Source organism: Scyliorhinus torazame, chromosome 3, assembly GCF_047496885.1.
Source record: "Scyliorhinus torazame isolate Kashiwa2021f chromosome 3, sScyTor2.1, whole genome shotgun sequence".
Classification (NCBI taxonomy): Eukaryota; Metazoa; Chordata; class Chondrichthyes; order Carcharhiniformes; family Scyliorhinidae; genus Scyliorhinus; species Scyliorhinus torazame.
Window position 1 is genome coordinate 156608743 of NC_092709.1, and position 16101 is coordinate 156624843.

At 49.2% G+C, this 16101-nt stretch overlaps 1 protein-coding gene across 5 annotated transcripts in view; it reads right to left on the reverse strand.

Annotated features, from left to right (window-relative positions):
* Positions 1-16101, reverse strand: part of LOC140408776 (protein FAM184B-like) — a 496156-nt gene that overhangs the window by 93963 nt on the left and 386092 nt on the right. For all 5 annotated transcript variants that reach the window (XM_072496452.1, XM_072496448.1, XM_072496447.1 and 2 more), the window contains 2 exons: positions 14924-15074; positions 2547-2759 (listed from right to left, as the gene is read on the reverse strand). In XM_072496452.1, the coding sequence (XP_072352553.1) occupies positions 2547-2759; positions 14924-15074 (364 nt within the window). The remainder of the gene's footprint in view (positions 1-2546; positions 2760-14923; positions 15075-16101) is intronic.

The following is a 16101-nucleotide window of genomic DNA, read 5'->3' on the forward strand; positions in this document are numbered from 1 at the left end:
ATGTAATTCAACATGAATCCAAGGTCCCGGTTGAGGTCATACTCATGTCTGCGGAACTTGCCTATAAGGTTCTGGTCAGCAAGTCTGCATTGTCGCGCGTCCTGAAGGTCGCCAACGGATGAACGGATATCGCGTGACAATCGCCAGGCAGGAATGTTCCCTTCCGGACGGGGAATATTTCAGCAGTCAAGGGCATTCAGCCTCTGATCTCCAGGTAAGCGTTCTCCAAGGTGAAGTGTTCCGAAAGCTAGTGATTCGAAACAAACCTGTTGGACTTTAACCTGGTGTTGTAAGACTTCTTACTGTGCTCACCCCAGTCCAACACCGGCACCTCCACATCATGGATAAAATAAGAACAGCTCTTGCAGCTCAAAATCAGGCATCCATGAGGTGCTGTAAGACATTAGCAACAGAATTGCGTTGAATCATGATCTGCAACCTCATGGCCCAGCTTTTCCCTGATTCTACCATGAGTATGAAGTTGTGAGATCACCCCTGGTTCAATGAACATGTCAGGAACAGCACCAGGCTTGATGCATAACTGTCTCTCACTTTTAAGTAGTTTGTTTCTTATTTTTCTCCCCTCGCTTTCTCCCTTCTTCTGAGGATGTTGACTCTGTGCTGGGATATAGTGGACATGATTCAACAGACAGCGTGTGTCAACAGGCTATTCAACTGCAAGGGGTACCACAGGAAAATCTGATGTTATTTATATGTAACATCCAAACGTCCACAGAGCAGCAGTTGCTGAATAGAAATTAGGAGCAGGTATTCTAAATGATTTTGTTCTCCCCATCTCAGGGACGCTGAGGTAAATTGTAGGGTAACCTACCATTGTTCTAATGGAGTTCAGCTAACTCAGTGCAGATCAAAGCTCCAACTCTGAACCTCATAGTCTATATTACTCACTGAACCTGTGGGGAATCCCAAGCTGAGTAAATATTATGTCATTACAGCTACACATTGTGCCCAAGCAATGTAGTCTGGGAATCCTTATTGATCTTGCTGGTAGATTGAAGATCACATGATGTAAATCTTCAACCAGACCTTGTGAAAATCTCAGTCCTACTTGCCAATTAGATGACAATGTTGGCATTCTAGGCATGACTTTTAAGATTTCATTATAGTCCAAGCAACTGGAATATGGTCTTAAAAATAACCTATAATAGCGTACATCAAGAACAAGCATAGTTTCAAATAATAACATATAACTTTATGCACATATATAAATACATACGCATACATTACAGACACTGAGACAGCTTCTCGACAGCCTGAACTTAGTCCACAGCTGGTACTGGCATTTTAGTTTCCAGTTCCAATGCTTTTCCTGGACCAGAGTCTATTTCTTCTTTTTGTATATCCTATCCCAGCAAACTGAGGGACGAAGGTGAATACTTTAGCATTAACTATGGATATTTGGTTTTTGGAACCGTAGTTTAATGCCATAAGAGAAATGATGTTTATCACCATCAGTGGAGAAAGCTATGGGAGGATTATTATGCCAGGGAATTTCAATCACAATAGTTTGGTGTTTGAAGAGAAACAGAGAATACATTCCCATCAAACTTTGCAATTGAATCTAAAACTTTGAATTGTTTGGACAATGTTGAAGTGCAAAGTACTCGATAGAGGGATGGAGCTCTGAAACACCTAGGGCTGTTTGAGGTAAGTGATTCATAATAGGGTGGCAATCTCCATTGCAGAGCCCTCTGGAGTATCTGGTGTCAGGGGAGGTATAATATAACTGACACCTGCACCACTAACTGCACATAAATTATAATGGGCATAAAGGATGTTCACTGGTGGGGTGGGATGGGAGAGGCAAAAATTCTGACCCATCCATTCAGCTTGCAGAAACCTTAACCCACAGTTAAATCTCGCGTAGGTTCTATCACCGTTGTCATGTGAGAGTACTTTTAAGATATGGATGTTTAAGCAATGTACCTTTAAGAAAACAGTGATGTCAGAGAGTGGGTGGGGCTGAGGTCAGGTCAGCCATTTTGCAGTTTAATTTTGCAGGATTTTAGTTGCAGTTTAAAGAACAGTGTGTGTATCTGTGTGTTTCCAGAGAGCTGCAAGTTTTGCAGTTTAGTTTTGCAGTTGGAGAAAGCAGGTTGTGTGTGTGTGTGTGTATATGTCCAGAGAGCTTTAGGAAAAAAAACAAGGTGCTGGAGCTGAAATCAACCAAGCTAATATATCTCTGCCATTCTACAGAAAAAAATCTGTATCCTTTAACCTGATGTGATACTGTTTGAAGGTGTTAATGAGGTGGCCTCCCTCATCCATTGGCCAGGAGATCAGCACATCTCTTTTGACTTGATGTACTGGCCACCCAGCAGAATCCAGTCGAGGATAACGGAAACTCTTGGATAGGGAGTGTTTTTTCCTGAACATGCATCCTCTGAGGCAGGGGCCATGTTTAGAGTGGACATTCCAGGTCTAGTTTTCTGATCTTTCACCTCACTGTTGGCGGAGCTACACTGAAAGTATGCTGAACAAAATGTGGCTTCCTTTTAAAAAGAAAGTTACAACAAACCCCTTACCACTATTTTGTGCTGTTTGCTTTTTTCCTCATTTTTCAGGATCTGCTCCTTTAGGTTCTCAAGCTGGGATTTCAGATCCTGATTTAATGCTGTGACACACTGAACATTCTCCAGGAGCTTTTCTCTTTCTTTGTTAAACTGGGAGTGAAGCAGCTGGAGAGCATCTTGGGAAGCCTTTGTTTGTTGTTCTGTGTTCTTCTTCATATTTGTAAGCTGAAATAAAATCCGAAATAAAATTCAAAACATTGATGCTTTAGCTTCATTATAATCCATTCTTCGAGCTTTGTTTAAAAAACCCTCTTTTCTGGATCGATAACATTAATTTATTTATTAGTCCCATGTGGAAACCAATAAAGTTTTTTTTTTCCAAAATTGGGCTGGATATTCTGTCCCGTGAAACCTCGATTGTGTTCCCCAATGGGACAGAGAATTGCGGGAAAATCAGGATCGACACCGGGCGCCGACCTGATCGTGATACTTCAACATCCCACTCAAGACAGGATCGAGGTCCATGTGCTGGCAAGGGGATGTAAGTGAATCCAAATGGGTCTTCATGTAGCAGGCTAGGTACCCTATGCTCCAGCTGTCCATGATTCTCTGATCCTTGGGCTGGGAGTCACGTGGGTACGAATCACCAGTCTCTACCAATGTGGCCCTGGTGTGGCAGACCTCGCTGTGGGCCAAGGGGTAAATCCTTCGGAGAGTTGCTCCCAAAATCCATCCGAGGGCCACCACCCCCCTGCCCAATGCACTGCCTGCCCACCCCTCCTCTACCAGTCAACCCCCCCCCCCCCCCGCGACTCCTGTAATAGGGAGCCCCCTCCCAAGGACCCCAGTAACTGGAAGACCACCCCAGGGACACCTGTAATAGGAAGAATCGCACCCCCCCAAGACACCTGTAATAAGGGACCCCCCCAGGGATCCCTGTAATAGGGAGACCCAACCAGTGACCTCTGATATAGGGGAATCCCCCCACTCTCCCCAGAGACCCCCGACTAAAGGACTCCTCACCCCCTATAATCTCCAGCCCCACCACCCACAGACCTCCCCCAGAAACGAAACCCCTGCCTGATGCCAGAGAGCAGGCCAGACAGGGGCAGCAATAAAAATTACAGCTGTAACACTTACCTTGAAGCTCCATGTGTCCATTCTTGGCAGCTGTGACCTGAGTCTGGTTCGCACACAGCCATTAACTGCAAGCCATTCGTAACTTTCTAGTAGTGTGCTGTGATTGACAGCTTCTACAAACAATCTGCAGCCCTGATTCGTTCACGCCCTTTCATGGATTAGTGACATTAAGTGGTGAAACCCCAATGTCTACAAACAGTGACCACATCAAAGAGAGGTAAGTGCAGTGCAATCACACGCTTAAGTGTTTGGAATGCACTTACCTCTGTTTGATGTGGTCAATGTTTGTAAACATTGGCATTTCACCACTTAGAGTCAGTGATCCATGAAGGCAAATTAATGAATCAAGGCTGCAGCTGTATTGTGGAAGCTGTCAATTACAGCCCACTACTAGAAAGTTATGAATGGCTTGCAGCCAATGGATCTGTGGGGTCAAGATGCAGGTCACAGCTGCTCTCCTTCCAGGAATAGACATGCGGAGCTTCCAGGTAAGGGTCAAATCTGTAATTCTTTTCACTCCCTCTGGGGGGGGGTCTTTGGGGTCCCTTTAGTCAGAGGGTGCCAAGGCAGGGGGACATTTTAGTCAGGGGATCTCTGGGGTGAGGTCCCTTTAACAGGGGCTCCCTGAGTGGTCCTTTCAGTCAGCAGGGTTCCCAGGGGTCCCTATTACAGGGGTCTCTTGGGGGTGGTCTCCCTATTATGCGGGTCCCTGGGAGATCATCCTATTACAGAGGTCCCTGGGCTGGGTCTCCCTATTACTGGAGGGGATCCCCTATTACAGGTGTCCTTGGAGGGGGTCCCCTATTACAGGGGTACCTGGGGTCGGTCTCCCTATTACTGGAGGGGATCCCCTATTACAGGTGTCCTTGGAGGGGGTCCCCTATTACAGGGGTCCCTGGGGTGGGTCTCCCTATTACAGGGGTCCTTGGGAGGGTCTCCCTATTACAGGGTTACTGATTCTAGAGATTGGAAAGGTCAACCTCCCAGCAGGGGAAGAGGAGTTGTGGAAGCAGCCAATGCTGCTGGCAGACTCATGGCACAATCGGGAGCCTTTCTGTTACTTTATGTTTCCTGCCTTTGCTAATATCACATGGCAATGGGAAGACCTCATCCTTCCCACCTATCTCCAAACGGCTGTAGAATCCCTGCCATGATGTGGAACCGCAATGGTTCCAACTTCCACTTCAGACCAGTAAACATTTTCTATGTGCTATTTACCATTGTACTGTCTATTAAAAAAAATTTTTTTTCGAGTGCCCAATTATTTTTCCAATTAAGGGGCAATTTAGCGTGGCCAATCCAGTGTGCACATCTTTTGGGTTGTGGGGGTGAAACCCACGCAGACACAGGGAGAATGTGCAAACTACACACGAACAGTGACCCAGAGCCGGGAATCAAACCCGGATCCTCAGCGCCGTAGTCCCAGTGCTAACCACTGCGCCACATGCCGCCCTTGTACTGTCTATTCTGAGCAAAGATAGAAATGCTATTTAGTTTTGGCTGAAGAACATATCATTGGGATTGAGAAGAATACCATTATACAGAAAACATATAAATTATTTCACATATTTCAAGTCATTCCAGTACAAAATGAAACTTAATTAGTTATTTAGGCTGCAAACATCAATATAAGAATCACAGAATGCTTACAGCAGAGCAGGGAGGCCATTTGGCCCATTGTGTCTGTGCTAGCTCTCCGAGGGGGCAATTCACCTAGTGCCACACCCTATTTTTAATGCACATAGTGCTGGGTTTTCTTCCTTTTCAGATAATAATCCCTCTTGAATGTCGCGAATGAACCTGCCTCGAACACATTCTCAAGCAGTGCATTCCAGATCCTAACCACTCGCTACGTGAAAATGTTTCTCCCCATGTCGCCATTGCTTTTTTCCCCAATTGAATGAAATCTGCACCCTTCCCTTTTTAATCCTGTCACCAACTGGAACAGTTTCTCCTTTTCTATTCTGTCCAGCCCTCTCATGATTTTGAATACCTTTTACAAATTTCCTCGCAAACGTCTCCTCAGCACGGTAGCATAGTGATTAGCACAATTGATTCACAGCTCCAGGGTCCCAGGTTCGATTCCCGGCTTGGGTCACTGTCTGTGCGGAGTCTGCACGTTCTCCCCGTGTGTGCGTGGGTTTCCTCCGGGTGCTCCGGTTTACTCCCACAGTCCAAAGATGTGCAGGTTAGGTGGACTGACCATGCTAAATTGCCCTTAGTGTCCAAAATTGCCCTTAGTGTTGGGTGGGGTAACTGTGTTATGGTGATAGGGTGGAGGTGTGCGGTTGGGAAGGGTGCTCTTTCCAAGAGCCGGTGCAGATTCGATGGGCCGAATGGCATCCTTCTGCACTGTAAATTCTATGAATCTATGAAAACAGTCCAAACTTCTCCAAACCAAAGGAAGAATGAAACACCGGCTTTTCTTAATTACCCTGCATTTTCACAAGTGACAAATAATTTTGTATCGAATTATCATTTCCATACACTTTCCCACCACCAAGGTAAGCAGAAAGTGGAAATACTCCGTAGGTCTGGCAGCATTTGTGAAGAGAGAAACAGAGGGCGGGATTTTCCGGTCCTTCCCGTCGCCTGGACCTTCTGGTCCCGCCGAAGGCAACCCGCTGTGGCGGGTTCCCTGGCGGTGGTGTGGGCAAGTAATACAAATTGTCATTGACTTCGATGGAACTGGAAGTTCTTGCTGGTGACCAATGGTAAGCCACCTCGACCACAGAAAACATACTGGGGGCAGTGGGGAAGGGCTGGAAAATTCCGGCTAGGGTTAACATTTTCAGTTGAATATGACTCTTCTTCAGAGCATTGAAAGGAGATGTGGGGGAGGGGGAGGTAAAAAAGGGAAGTCTGAGATTGGGTAGAGGGTGGGAAAGACTAAATGACAAAGATATCATGGAACCAAAAGGAAATGGAGTGTGAATGGTTGCTGTTGTTTGCACTATCTTTCCCCTCCATGAGAATATACCTTGGGTTGGATTCTCCAATTTTGATACTATGTCCTGAGGATCAGTGGCGTTTACCTGGGAAAAATCGGCGCCACCCCAGCACTGATCCTCCGACCGGTGAGGGGCCAGCAGCTGTGCCACATAAAACGCCTGGCCTGGAGTTCCGGGTGCGGCTATGCAGAGCTAGGTCGCATATTCGGCAGCTCCTGCTTGGAACGGACTTTTGGGCTCTTTTACAGGGCCCCCACGGCATTTGTTTGACATTTCCCGGTGTGGGAAGAAGGCGGCAATATTCCCCCGACAGTGTCCCCCAGGAAGGGTATGTCTCTTGGTTGCCAGACACACGCAGAAACAGTAAAAGATTTGGCTGCAACTGCAGGATAAACAGGGCCTCTTCCAGCATGCAGGCGGGGGAAGGGCAAGCTTAAAGCTGCAAGCTGACCTGAGGGCCTGTATCAAAAGTGAATTCTAGCAGCAGAGGGAACAACTGTGAAAAGACCTCATCAAGGCCACTGAAGGGACTTCCGGTTGCGGTGATGCCTAGCTAGCCGCACGCTTCGGCGGCTCCAGCTCCGACGGACCTTCGGGCTCTTTTAAGAGCCCCAACGGGGAATTTTTCGATGACGCAACCCGGTGTGGGGCGTGTGAGAAGGGAGTCCCCCCCAAACGAAGGAGGAAAAAACCGGCGGCGGCGGCTGCAGCGCGAGGAATCGTCGATCAAAGGGTCAGAAAGAGAGAAGTACAAGATGGCGGCGGAGAAAGCGCAGGTGACATGGGGGCCTGAGCATGAAATTGTGAGACGGTGCGTGGAGCTGCTGAAGAGGGAGGTGCTGACCCCGTTGCTACAGGCAATTGAGGGGCTCAAGGAGACATTAAAGACCCAGGAGACAGAGCTCCGTGTGGTGGAGCAGAAGGTGACAGATATTGAGGACGAGATCCTGGGCCTGGCGGTTAAGACACAGACGCACGAGGCACTTCATAAAAAGTGTACTGAAAGGATCGAAGCCCTAGAAAATGGAGCGCGAAGGAAGAACCTTCGGATACTGGGTCTCCCTGAGGGTGTGGAAGGAGTGGACTGTGGAGCGTACGCAAGTACGATGCTGAGCTCACTGATGGGTGCTGAGGCCCCTACGGGCCCCTTGGAGGTGGAGTGGGCAAATCGGATTCCGGCGAGAAGACCAAAAGCGGGAGAACCACCCAGGGCGATAATCGTGCGATTTTACCGCCTTAAGGATAGAGCAGAGGTCCTGAGATGGGCTAAAAAGGTGCGGAGTAGCAGATGGGAGAATGCAGTGGTACGGGTATACCAGGATTGGAGTGCGGAGGTGGCGAGAAGGAGGGCGAGCTTCAACCGAGCCAAAGAGGTGTTGCATAAAAGGAAGGTGAAGTTCGGGATGCTGCAGCCGGCAAGACTATGGGTCACGTATCAGGAGAGACACCATTATTTTGAGACGGCGGAGGAAGCATGGACCTTCATCAAAGAAGAGAAATTGGATCGGAACTGAGGGACTGATGCTGCAGGAAATGTTATTGTTAATGTTACGGTGGAAGTTAATTGAGAAGTAAACAGGGAAGGGGGGAGACATTGGGGAAATGTGGGCGCCGGTGAGGGGGGAAAGACGGGACATAGTTGGAGAATGGGGAAGGGGAGGGGGAGGGGAAAGGGAGCTGCGCCATAAGAGGCGGGTCAGGTAAAGGGATGTTCCCGCAACAGAAAGAATAAGGCGGGAAGACAGGCGCAAGGCGGATGGGAGTTCCCCACATGGGGGGGGTCGAGGAGTGAGCAGGAGTAGCCGGGGTCAGTTGAAGTCAGCTGACTTACGGAAGTAATATGGGGGGAGCAATCATGCTAGAAAGAGATCTAGCGGGGAGGGAGGGGGAGGGGGGGGGGGGGACAACTGGGTTGCTGCTGCGGAAATCCAAAAGGAAATGGCTAAAGAGTGGGTGGGCGGGGATGGTGTGCGACGCTGGGGGAGCGAGCGGGAGCGCGGAGGCGGGATATGGGACTGGCCTAGAGAAGGTAATGGCTAGTCGACACGGGAGGGGGGCAGGTAGCCCCCTAGTGAGGCTGATCACGTGGAACGTGAGAGGCCTGAACGGACCGATAAAAAGGGCCAGAGTGCTCGCGCATTTGAAAGGACTAAGGGCAGACGTGGTTATGCTCCAAGAGACGCACCTAAAGGTGGCGGACCAAGTTAGGCTAAGGAAAGGATGGGTGGGACAGGTGTTCCACTCAGGACTGGACGCAAAGAATAGAGGGGTGGCCATTTTGGTGGGGAAACAGGTCGCATTTGAAGCAAAGAACATCGTAGCAGATAGCGGAGGTAGATATGTAATGGTGAGTGGCAGGCTGGAGGGAATGGAGGTCGTGTTGGTTAACGTGTATGCCCCAAACTGGGACGATGCGGGATTTATGAGACGGATGCTGGGGCGTATACCGGACCTGGAGGTAGGAAACTTGATTTTAGGAGGGGACTTTAATACGGTGCTGGACCCGGGGCTAGATAGATCCAGCTCAAGGACCGGAAGAAGGCCGGCAGCGGCCAAGGTACTTAAGGGGTTTATGGACCAAATGGGGGGAGTGGATCCATGGCGATTTCTTAGACCTAGGGCTAGGGAGTTTTCCTTCTTCTCCCATGTCCATAAAGTGTACTCCCGGATAGATTTTTTTGTTTTGGGAAGGTCGTTGATCTCTAGGGTGGAAGAAGCTGAGTACTCAGCCATAGCGGTTTCGGATCATGCCCCACATTGGGTGGATCTGGAATTAGGAGAGGAAAGGGAGCTGAGAACACTCTGGCGATTAGATGTGGGACTGATGGCGGATGAGGGAGTGTGTGCAAGAGTGCGGGGGTGTATTGAGAGATATCTGGAGGTCAATGACGACGGCGAGGTCCCTGTGGGAGTGGTATGGGAAGCACTAAAAGCGGTGGTCAGAGGAGAGCTGATCTCCATTGGGGCCCACAAAAGGAAAACAGAGGCCAAGGAAAGGGAAAGATTACTGGGGGAGATTTTAAGGGTGGATAGGGAATTTGCAGAGACCCCGGAGGAGGAATTGTACAGGGAGAGGAGACGACTCCAGACGGAATTTGACCTTCTGACCACCAGAAAGGCGGAGGTACTGTGGAGGAAGGCACAGGGGAGGAGGTATGAATATGGGGAAAAGGCGAGTCGCCTGTTGGCTCATCAATTGCGAAAGAGGGCAGCAGCGAGGGAGATAGGAGGAATTAGAGACGAAAGGGGAGACACGGTGCGAAGGGCAGGAAAGATAAATGAGGTGTTCAAGACCTTCTATGAGGAACTGTATAGGTCTCAACCCCCAGAGGGAGAGGAGGGGATGCGGCAGTTCCTGGACCAATTGAGGTTCCCGAAAGTGGAGGAGCGGGGGGGTGGTAGGCCTGGGGGCACCGATTGGGGTGGACGAGGTTATTAAGGGACTGGGAAGCATGCAAGCAGGGAAGGCCCCAGGACCAGACGGGTTCCCCGTGGAGTATTACAGAAAATATGTGGACTTGTTGGCCCCGTCGATGGTGAGGACGTTCAATGAGGCCAGGAAAGGGGGGACTCTACCCCCGACGATGTCGGAGGCGACGATATCGTTAATTTTGAAGAGGGATAAAGATCCGTTGCAGTGCGGGTCCTATAGACCCATTTCATTGTTGAACGTGGACGCCAAATTGTTGGCAAAGGTACTGGCATCGAGGATAGAGGACTGTGTCCCGGGGGTGGTGCACGAAGACCAGACAGGGTTCGTAAAAGGGAGACAACTGAATGTTAACGTGCGACGACTATTCGGGGTGATAATGATGCCCCCAGTGGAGGGGGAGGCAGAGATAGTGGCGGCAATGGACGCAGAGAAGGCATTTGATAGGGTGGAGTGGGAGTATTTATGGGAAGTGTTAAGGAGGTTTGGGTTTGGGAACGGGTTTATTAGCTGGGTTAGACTTCTTTATGGGGCTCCAACGGCAAGCGTAGTTACAGGTCGACATAGATCGGAGTATTTCCGACTATATAGGGGAACAAGACAGGGATGCCCGCTGTCTCCATTGTTGTTCGCGTTGGCAATTGAACCTCTGGCCATGGCGTTGAGAGACTCCAGGAAATGGAGAGGGGTGATTAGAGGGGGAGAAGAACACCGAGTCTCGTTATATGCGGATGACCTATTGTTATACGTGTCGGACCCAGCGGGGGGAATGATAGAGGTTATGCGAATTTTGAGGGGGTTCGGGGATTTCTCGGGGTATAGGCTAAACATGGGGAAGAGTGAATTATTTGTGATACATCCAAGGGACCAGAGTAGAGAGATAGAAGGCTTGCCTCTAAGGAAAGTGGAAAGAAACTTCCGATACCTGGGGATTCAGATCGCTAGGAGCTGGGGAACCTTGCACAGACTTAATCTGACACGGTTGGTAGAACAAATGGAGGAGGACTTCAAGAGGTGGGACATGCAGCCTCTATCGCTGGCGGGCAGGGTGCAAGCAATTAAGATGATGGTCCTCCCAAGGTTCTTATTTGTATTTCAATGTCTCCCTATACTAATCACTAAGACCTTTTTTAATAAAATAGACAGGAGCATCACGAGCTTCGTGTGGGCAGGGAAAGTTCCGAGAGTAAGGAGGGGGTTCCTTCAGCGTAGTAGGGACAGAGGAGGATTGGCACTACCGAACTTGGGCGATTACTATTGGGCCGCCAATGTGGCAACGATACGTAAATGGTTGATGGAGGGTGAGGGAGCGGCGTGGGAAAGACTGGAGAGAAAGTCCTGTAAAGGGACGAGTTTAGAGGCGCTGGTGACGGCGCCGCTACCGATCTCACCTAAAAAGTTTACCACGAACCCGGTGGTGGCGGCAACATTGAATATCTGGGGACAGTGGAGGCGACAGAGAGGGGTGCGGGGAGCCCTGGTGGGGTCCCCAATCAGGAACAACCATAGGTTCGCCCCAGGAAGAATGAATGGAGGATTTCAGAGCTGGTTCCAGTTGGGAATTAGGAGGGTGGGAGATTTATTTATAGATGGGACTTTTGCGAGCTTGGGAGCATTGGAGGAAAAGTATAAGTTGCCCCGGGGAAATTTCTTGAGATATATGCAGGTGAGGGCATTTACTAGACAACAGGTGAGGGAATTTCCGTTGCTCCCGACACAGGGGATACAGGACAGGGTGCTTTCAGGGGTGTGGGTCGGAGAGGGCAAGGTGTCAGAGATTTACCGAGAGATGAGGGAAGAGGGGGAGGAGTCGGTGGGCGAACTAAAAGGAAAGTGGGAAGAACTAGGGGAGGAGATAGAGGAGGGTATGTGGGCTGATGCCCTAAGCAGGGTAAATTCCTCTTCCTCATGCGCCAGGCTTAGCCTGATTCAATTTAAGGTGCTACATAGAGCACACATAACGGGAGCAAGATTGAGCAGGTTCTTTGGAGTGGAGGACAGATGTGGGAGGTGTGGCGGGAGCCCGGCAAACCACGCACATATGTTTTGGGCATGCCCGGCACTGGAAGGGTATTGGAAGGGAGTGACGGGAGTGATTTCGCGGGTGGTGAAGGCCCGGGTCAAACCAGGCTGGGGGTTAGCTCTATTTGGAGTTGCGGAAGTGCCGGGAGTGCAGGAGGCGAAAGAGGCCGACGTTGTGGCCTTTGCGTCCCTAGTAGCCCGGCGCAGGATCCTACTCATGTGGAAGGAGGCGAAACCCCCCGGACTGGAGGCCTGGGTAAATGATATGGCGGGGTTCATTAAACTGGAGCAGATAAAGTTTGCCCTGAGAGGATCGGCTCAAGGGTTCACCAGGCGGTGGCAGCCATTTCTCGACTACCTAGGGGAACGTTAGAGGGAAGACAGATGACCAGCAGCAGCAACCCAGGGGGAAGGGGGGGGGGGAGGGGGGGGGGGGGGGGTTTAGTTTAGGTCAAAGATAAAGGGGTTTTGTTACTTGTGTACTGTTTAAAATTTCTGTATTGTTATTGTTGCGTTTGCTTTGTAAGAGGGGAAAAATTGTTGTTTGGGAAAAAATTTTCAATAAAACATTTATAAAAAAAAAGGAAAAAAAAAAAACGCCTGGCCTCCACAAAATAAACAACCATAGAATTGCCGGGTCCATGGCTGCGCATGCGCACGGCGGTGATGTGCAGCGGTCGCGGTGTACCACATTGCGCCGGCCATGCACGGACCCGACCTGCCAGATAGTGCCCTCTGGCCACCCCCCACCTGTCCCGCCAGCCCTTGCCGAAGCCCCCCCCTCACCCCCCCCCCCCCGGCTAGCAACACGGCTCCCGCCCAGCTGTGGCGGCACTGGACACAGTCCACAGCTGCCACGCCGGATTCCCGACTGTTGAGACCACATGTCAACTGCGCTGTCGGGAACCCGGCCCATCGGGGGCTGAGCATCGGGGGAGGACATTCAGGTGATGTCCTGAGGCCGTACCAACGGCATGCACCGCGCTCCTCGATGTTGCCATTTTGGAGGGGCGGAGCATGTGCAACCTGCGTAAAACAGGCACCGCCCCCGATTCGGCCGTAAAAATGGATTCTCCGCCCGATCGCCAATTATGAAATCAGCATCGGGAAACGGAGAACCTCGCTCCTTGACTGTGCCCAAACTATTCCTTTTTTAAAGGTAAAGTCGCCACGTCCCAGATGACCACTGGCTGCTTTTTCCCTTGAGGGGGAGAGCTGATTGGTGCTGATTTAACCTGAGGATCACCATACCTCAGGCGAAGGGCAAGGCTGAGAAAGTGGGGTAACCCATTGTTCAGTTACAATTTTGCTTGCCAACCTTTGGTTCCAATTGATCTGAGCCAAATCTGTTCATTCCCCATTGAAATTGGTTTTCCGCTAGTTAATTATTCTTACTCTGGATTGTTCCTCGTCCTTTTCTATAGCCAACCTAAATCTTATGATACAAAGATCACTGTCCTCTAAATGTTCTCCACCTGACACTTGATCCACTTGGTCCACCTCATTCCCAACAGCAGGTCGAGAAGTGCCTCTTACATGTTGAACTGGAAATATACTGCTGCGGAAAGGTCTTCTGATCACATTCTTGGAACTCTTGCCCCTTTCTACCATTTAGAGTACTACCATCCCAATCTATATTCAGATAAGTAAAGTCCCCCATTATAGCTACTCGAGAATTCTTGCACCTCTCTGTAATTCCCTTGCAAGTTTATTCCTCTACATCTTTCCCAACAGTTGGTGGCACATAGACTACACTGAACAATAATATTGTAGCATTTGTTTGTTTCTCAGCTCTAGCCAAATAGAATCTATCCTTGATCCCTCTGAATCACCCTCTTTCTCCAGCACTGCAATGATCTACTAACTCAATACTGCTACCATTTACCCTTTCTTTCCTCATTATCTTTCGTAGGTGGAAGAATGCTGGAACTCACCCACAAAGCACAGTTAGCACAAGCTGAGAGGCAGCCATATTTAACTGTATTCAAAGAGATACTCAGCTGCTCTCATTTAATTAAGTGTTTGGGAAATATTTTGTTTGTATTGGATAGTTACTTTTCTCCACTTAGGTGGTTTCATGGTGTTATATTGGCTGTGTAATCTACTGAGTTCTTAAGGGATAATACATATTTTCTTCATGAAGCTCCTTCTGGCAATTACACTCCAACAAGAGGAGGAGAAGCAGCAACGGGAGTGAGGGACAGAGCTGCAGAGAAAACAAATAGAAGGAAGGGAGCTCGCAGGTACCTTTACCCTCTCATTAGGTTTCAGGATCAGCACAATATAACTGCACCTCTCTGAACAGCAGTGTGCTTCTTGAGAAAGGTTGTTACAGAGTTATGTCACCTGCTACAAGATCTGCAATGCACTGCCACATTATTGCTTCTCATAGACACAGTCACCGCAGCACTGAACAGCGTTGACTCAAACTCTTTCCAGATTACCAGAGAGAATATCAGTGATAGCAGCTAATCTATAGCTCCTGGCTTACCTGTGTGCCTGGTTAATGTCCGATCCATCCAACCTTCATCTGTCAACACACCAGCCGGTTACCTCCTTACAGGAGGACAACTGGAAGGTATAATGTGGCCTGGGAGTCCAAATAGTCTGGGTCACAGTCTGATACCATTGGGAAGAGCTGACCCTGGCTTCACTTTCCTGAAATCCATAACCACTTAAAAATTGCTCATCGATATTGCTCCATTTTACAAATCATGATTATAGTTTAAATGGACAGAAAACCGTGTGTCTGATTTAATTGCTACCGCGGGGAAAGATCACTGTCAAGAATGCAATTTTGGAAACCACTCCTTTTATATATTTCCATTATTCTTTCATCTATTTACCTCTGTTTCAAGTGCTACTGTTACTTTTTGCCACTCTTCCTGTAAGTTTTTCATTTCATTCTCTTTCTCCCGCTGCAGGTGAGCCAGAGCAGACTGTTTGTCATTTGTATATTCTCTCTTCAATTGCTCCCATAGATTGTCACTGTCAGATCTAAGAGGGACATTAAAAAGACAACTTTTACCTTTTGATCCAGAACTAGTGTGCTGAAAAGCTTCTGCTCTTGTCACAGATCAAAAATCACTGTAAAATCTGGATACTACCAAAAGGATATAGTACAACCAGTAAACTAGGAAAACCTAACAGACTTGCATCAAGTGTCCTTTAGTTGCAGATGTGCTCATTTTCAAAATGGTTATTTCAAGGACAATAAATAGGTGAGTCCAAGATCCCAGGATTAGCTTTAATAGGGTAACTTAATTTTCTTGCTCTCACTGGGATCGTGCCAAATTCTGGAGCCCTGCCAGAGGGATGTGATTTGTTTAGTTGCTGTTTGTGTGTTTGCAACCCAGGGTCTTTTACCATTGAAGGAATTATCCTGGGATCTGCTGTGTTGGCAGCCTGCATGGGGTAAAGTGGTTATGATAGAGCAGGAGTGCGTGGCAAATCCCTGACAAATTAGGCTTGAATAATGGAGAACTGTGTCCCGAATCCCTTCCCTCTGTGTGCTGCAGCTGCTAATATCTGAAGTATTGGGAGAGTAGGATAAGCAGGGGGCTGTTAGCAGTTCATTTGTACCTGATGTATAATGGAATGAGGTTGCAAACTCTGGTTGGAGACATTCCTGGAGCCTTGACGTGATGTTTAGACCACATGACCAGATCATGTGACATCACATCATTTGACATCAAGTTATATGACGTCTACATATCATATCAAAAAAGATTGGGGGCGGGATTCCCTGACCCCATGCCGGGTCGGAGAATCGGCGGGGTGGGGCGCGCGATTCACGTGACGCCGCTCCAACGCCGTTCCGCCGATTCTTCGGTCACCGGAGAATCGGCATCATTGGCACCAGTGCGGCGCCGAGCGCCCCCCCGGCAATTCTTCACACGCGATGGGCCGAGTGCCCGCCGAGATAGGCCGAGTCCCGCTGCCGCCATTCACCTGTGGTCCTACCCGGCGGGAACTCGGAGTTCATGTTGCGGTGGGTGGCCTGGTGGGGGGGGGAATCATACCC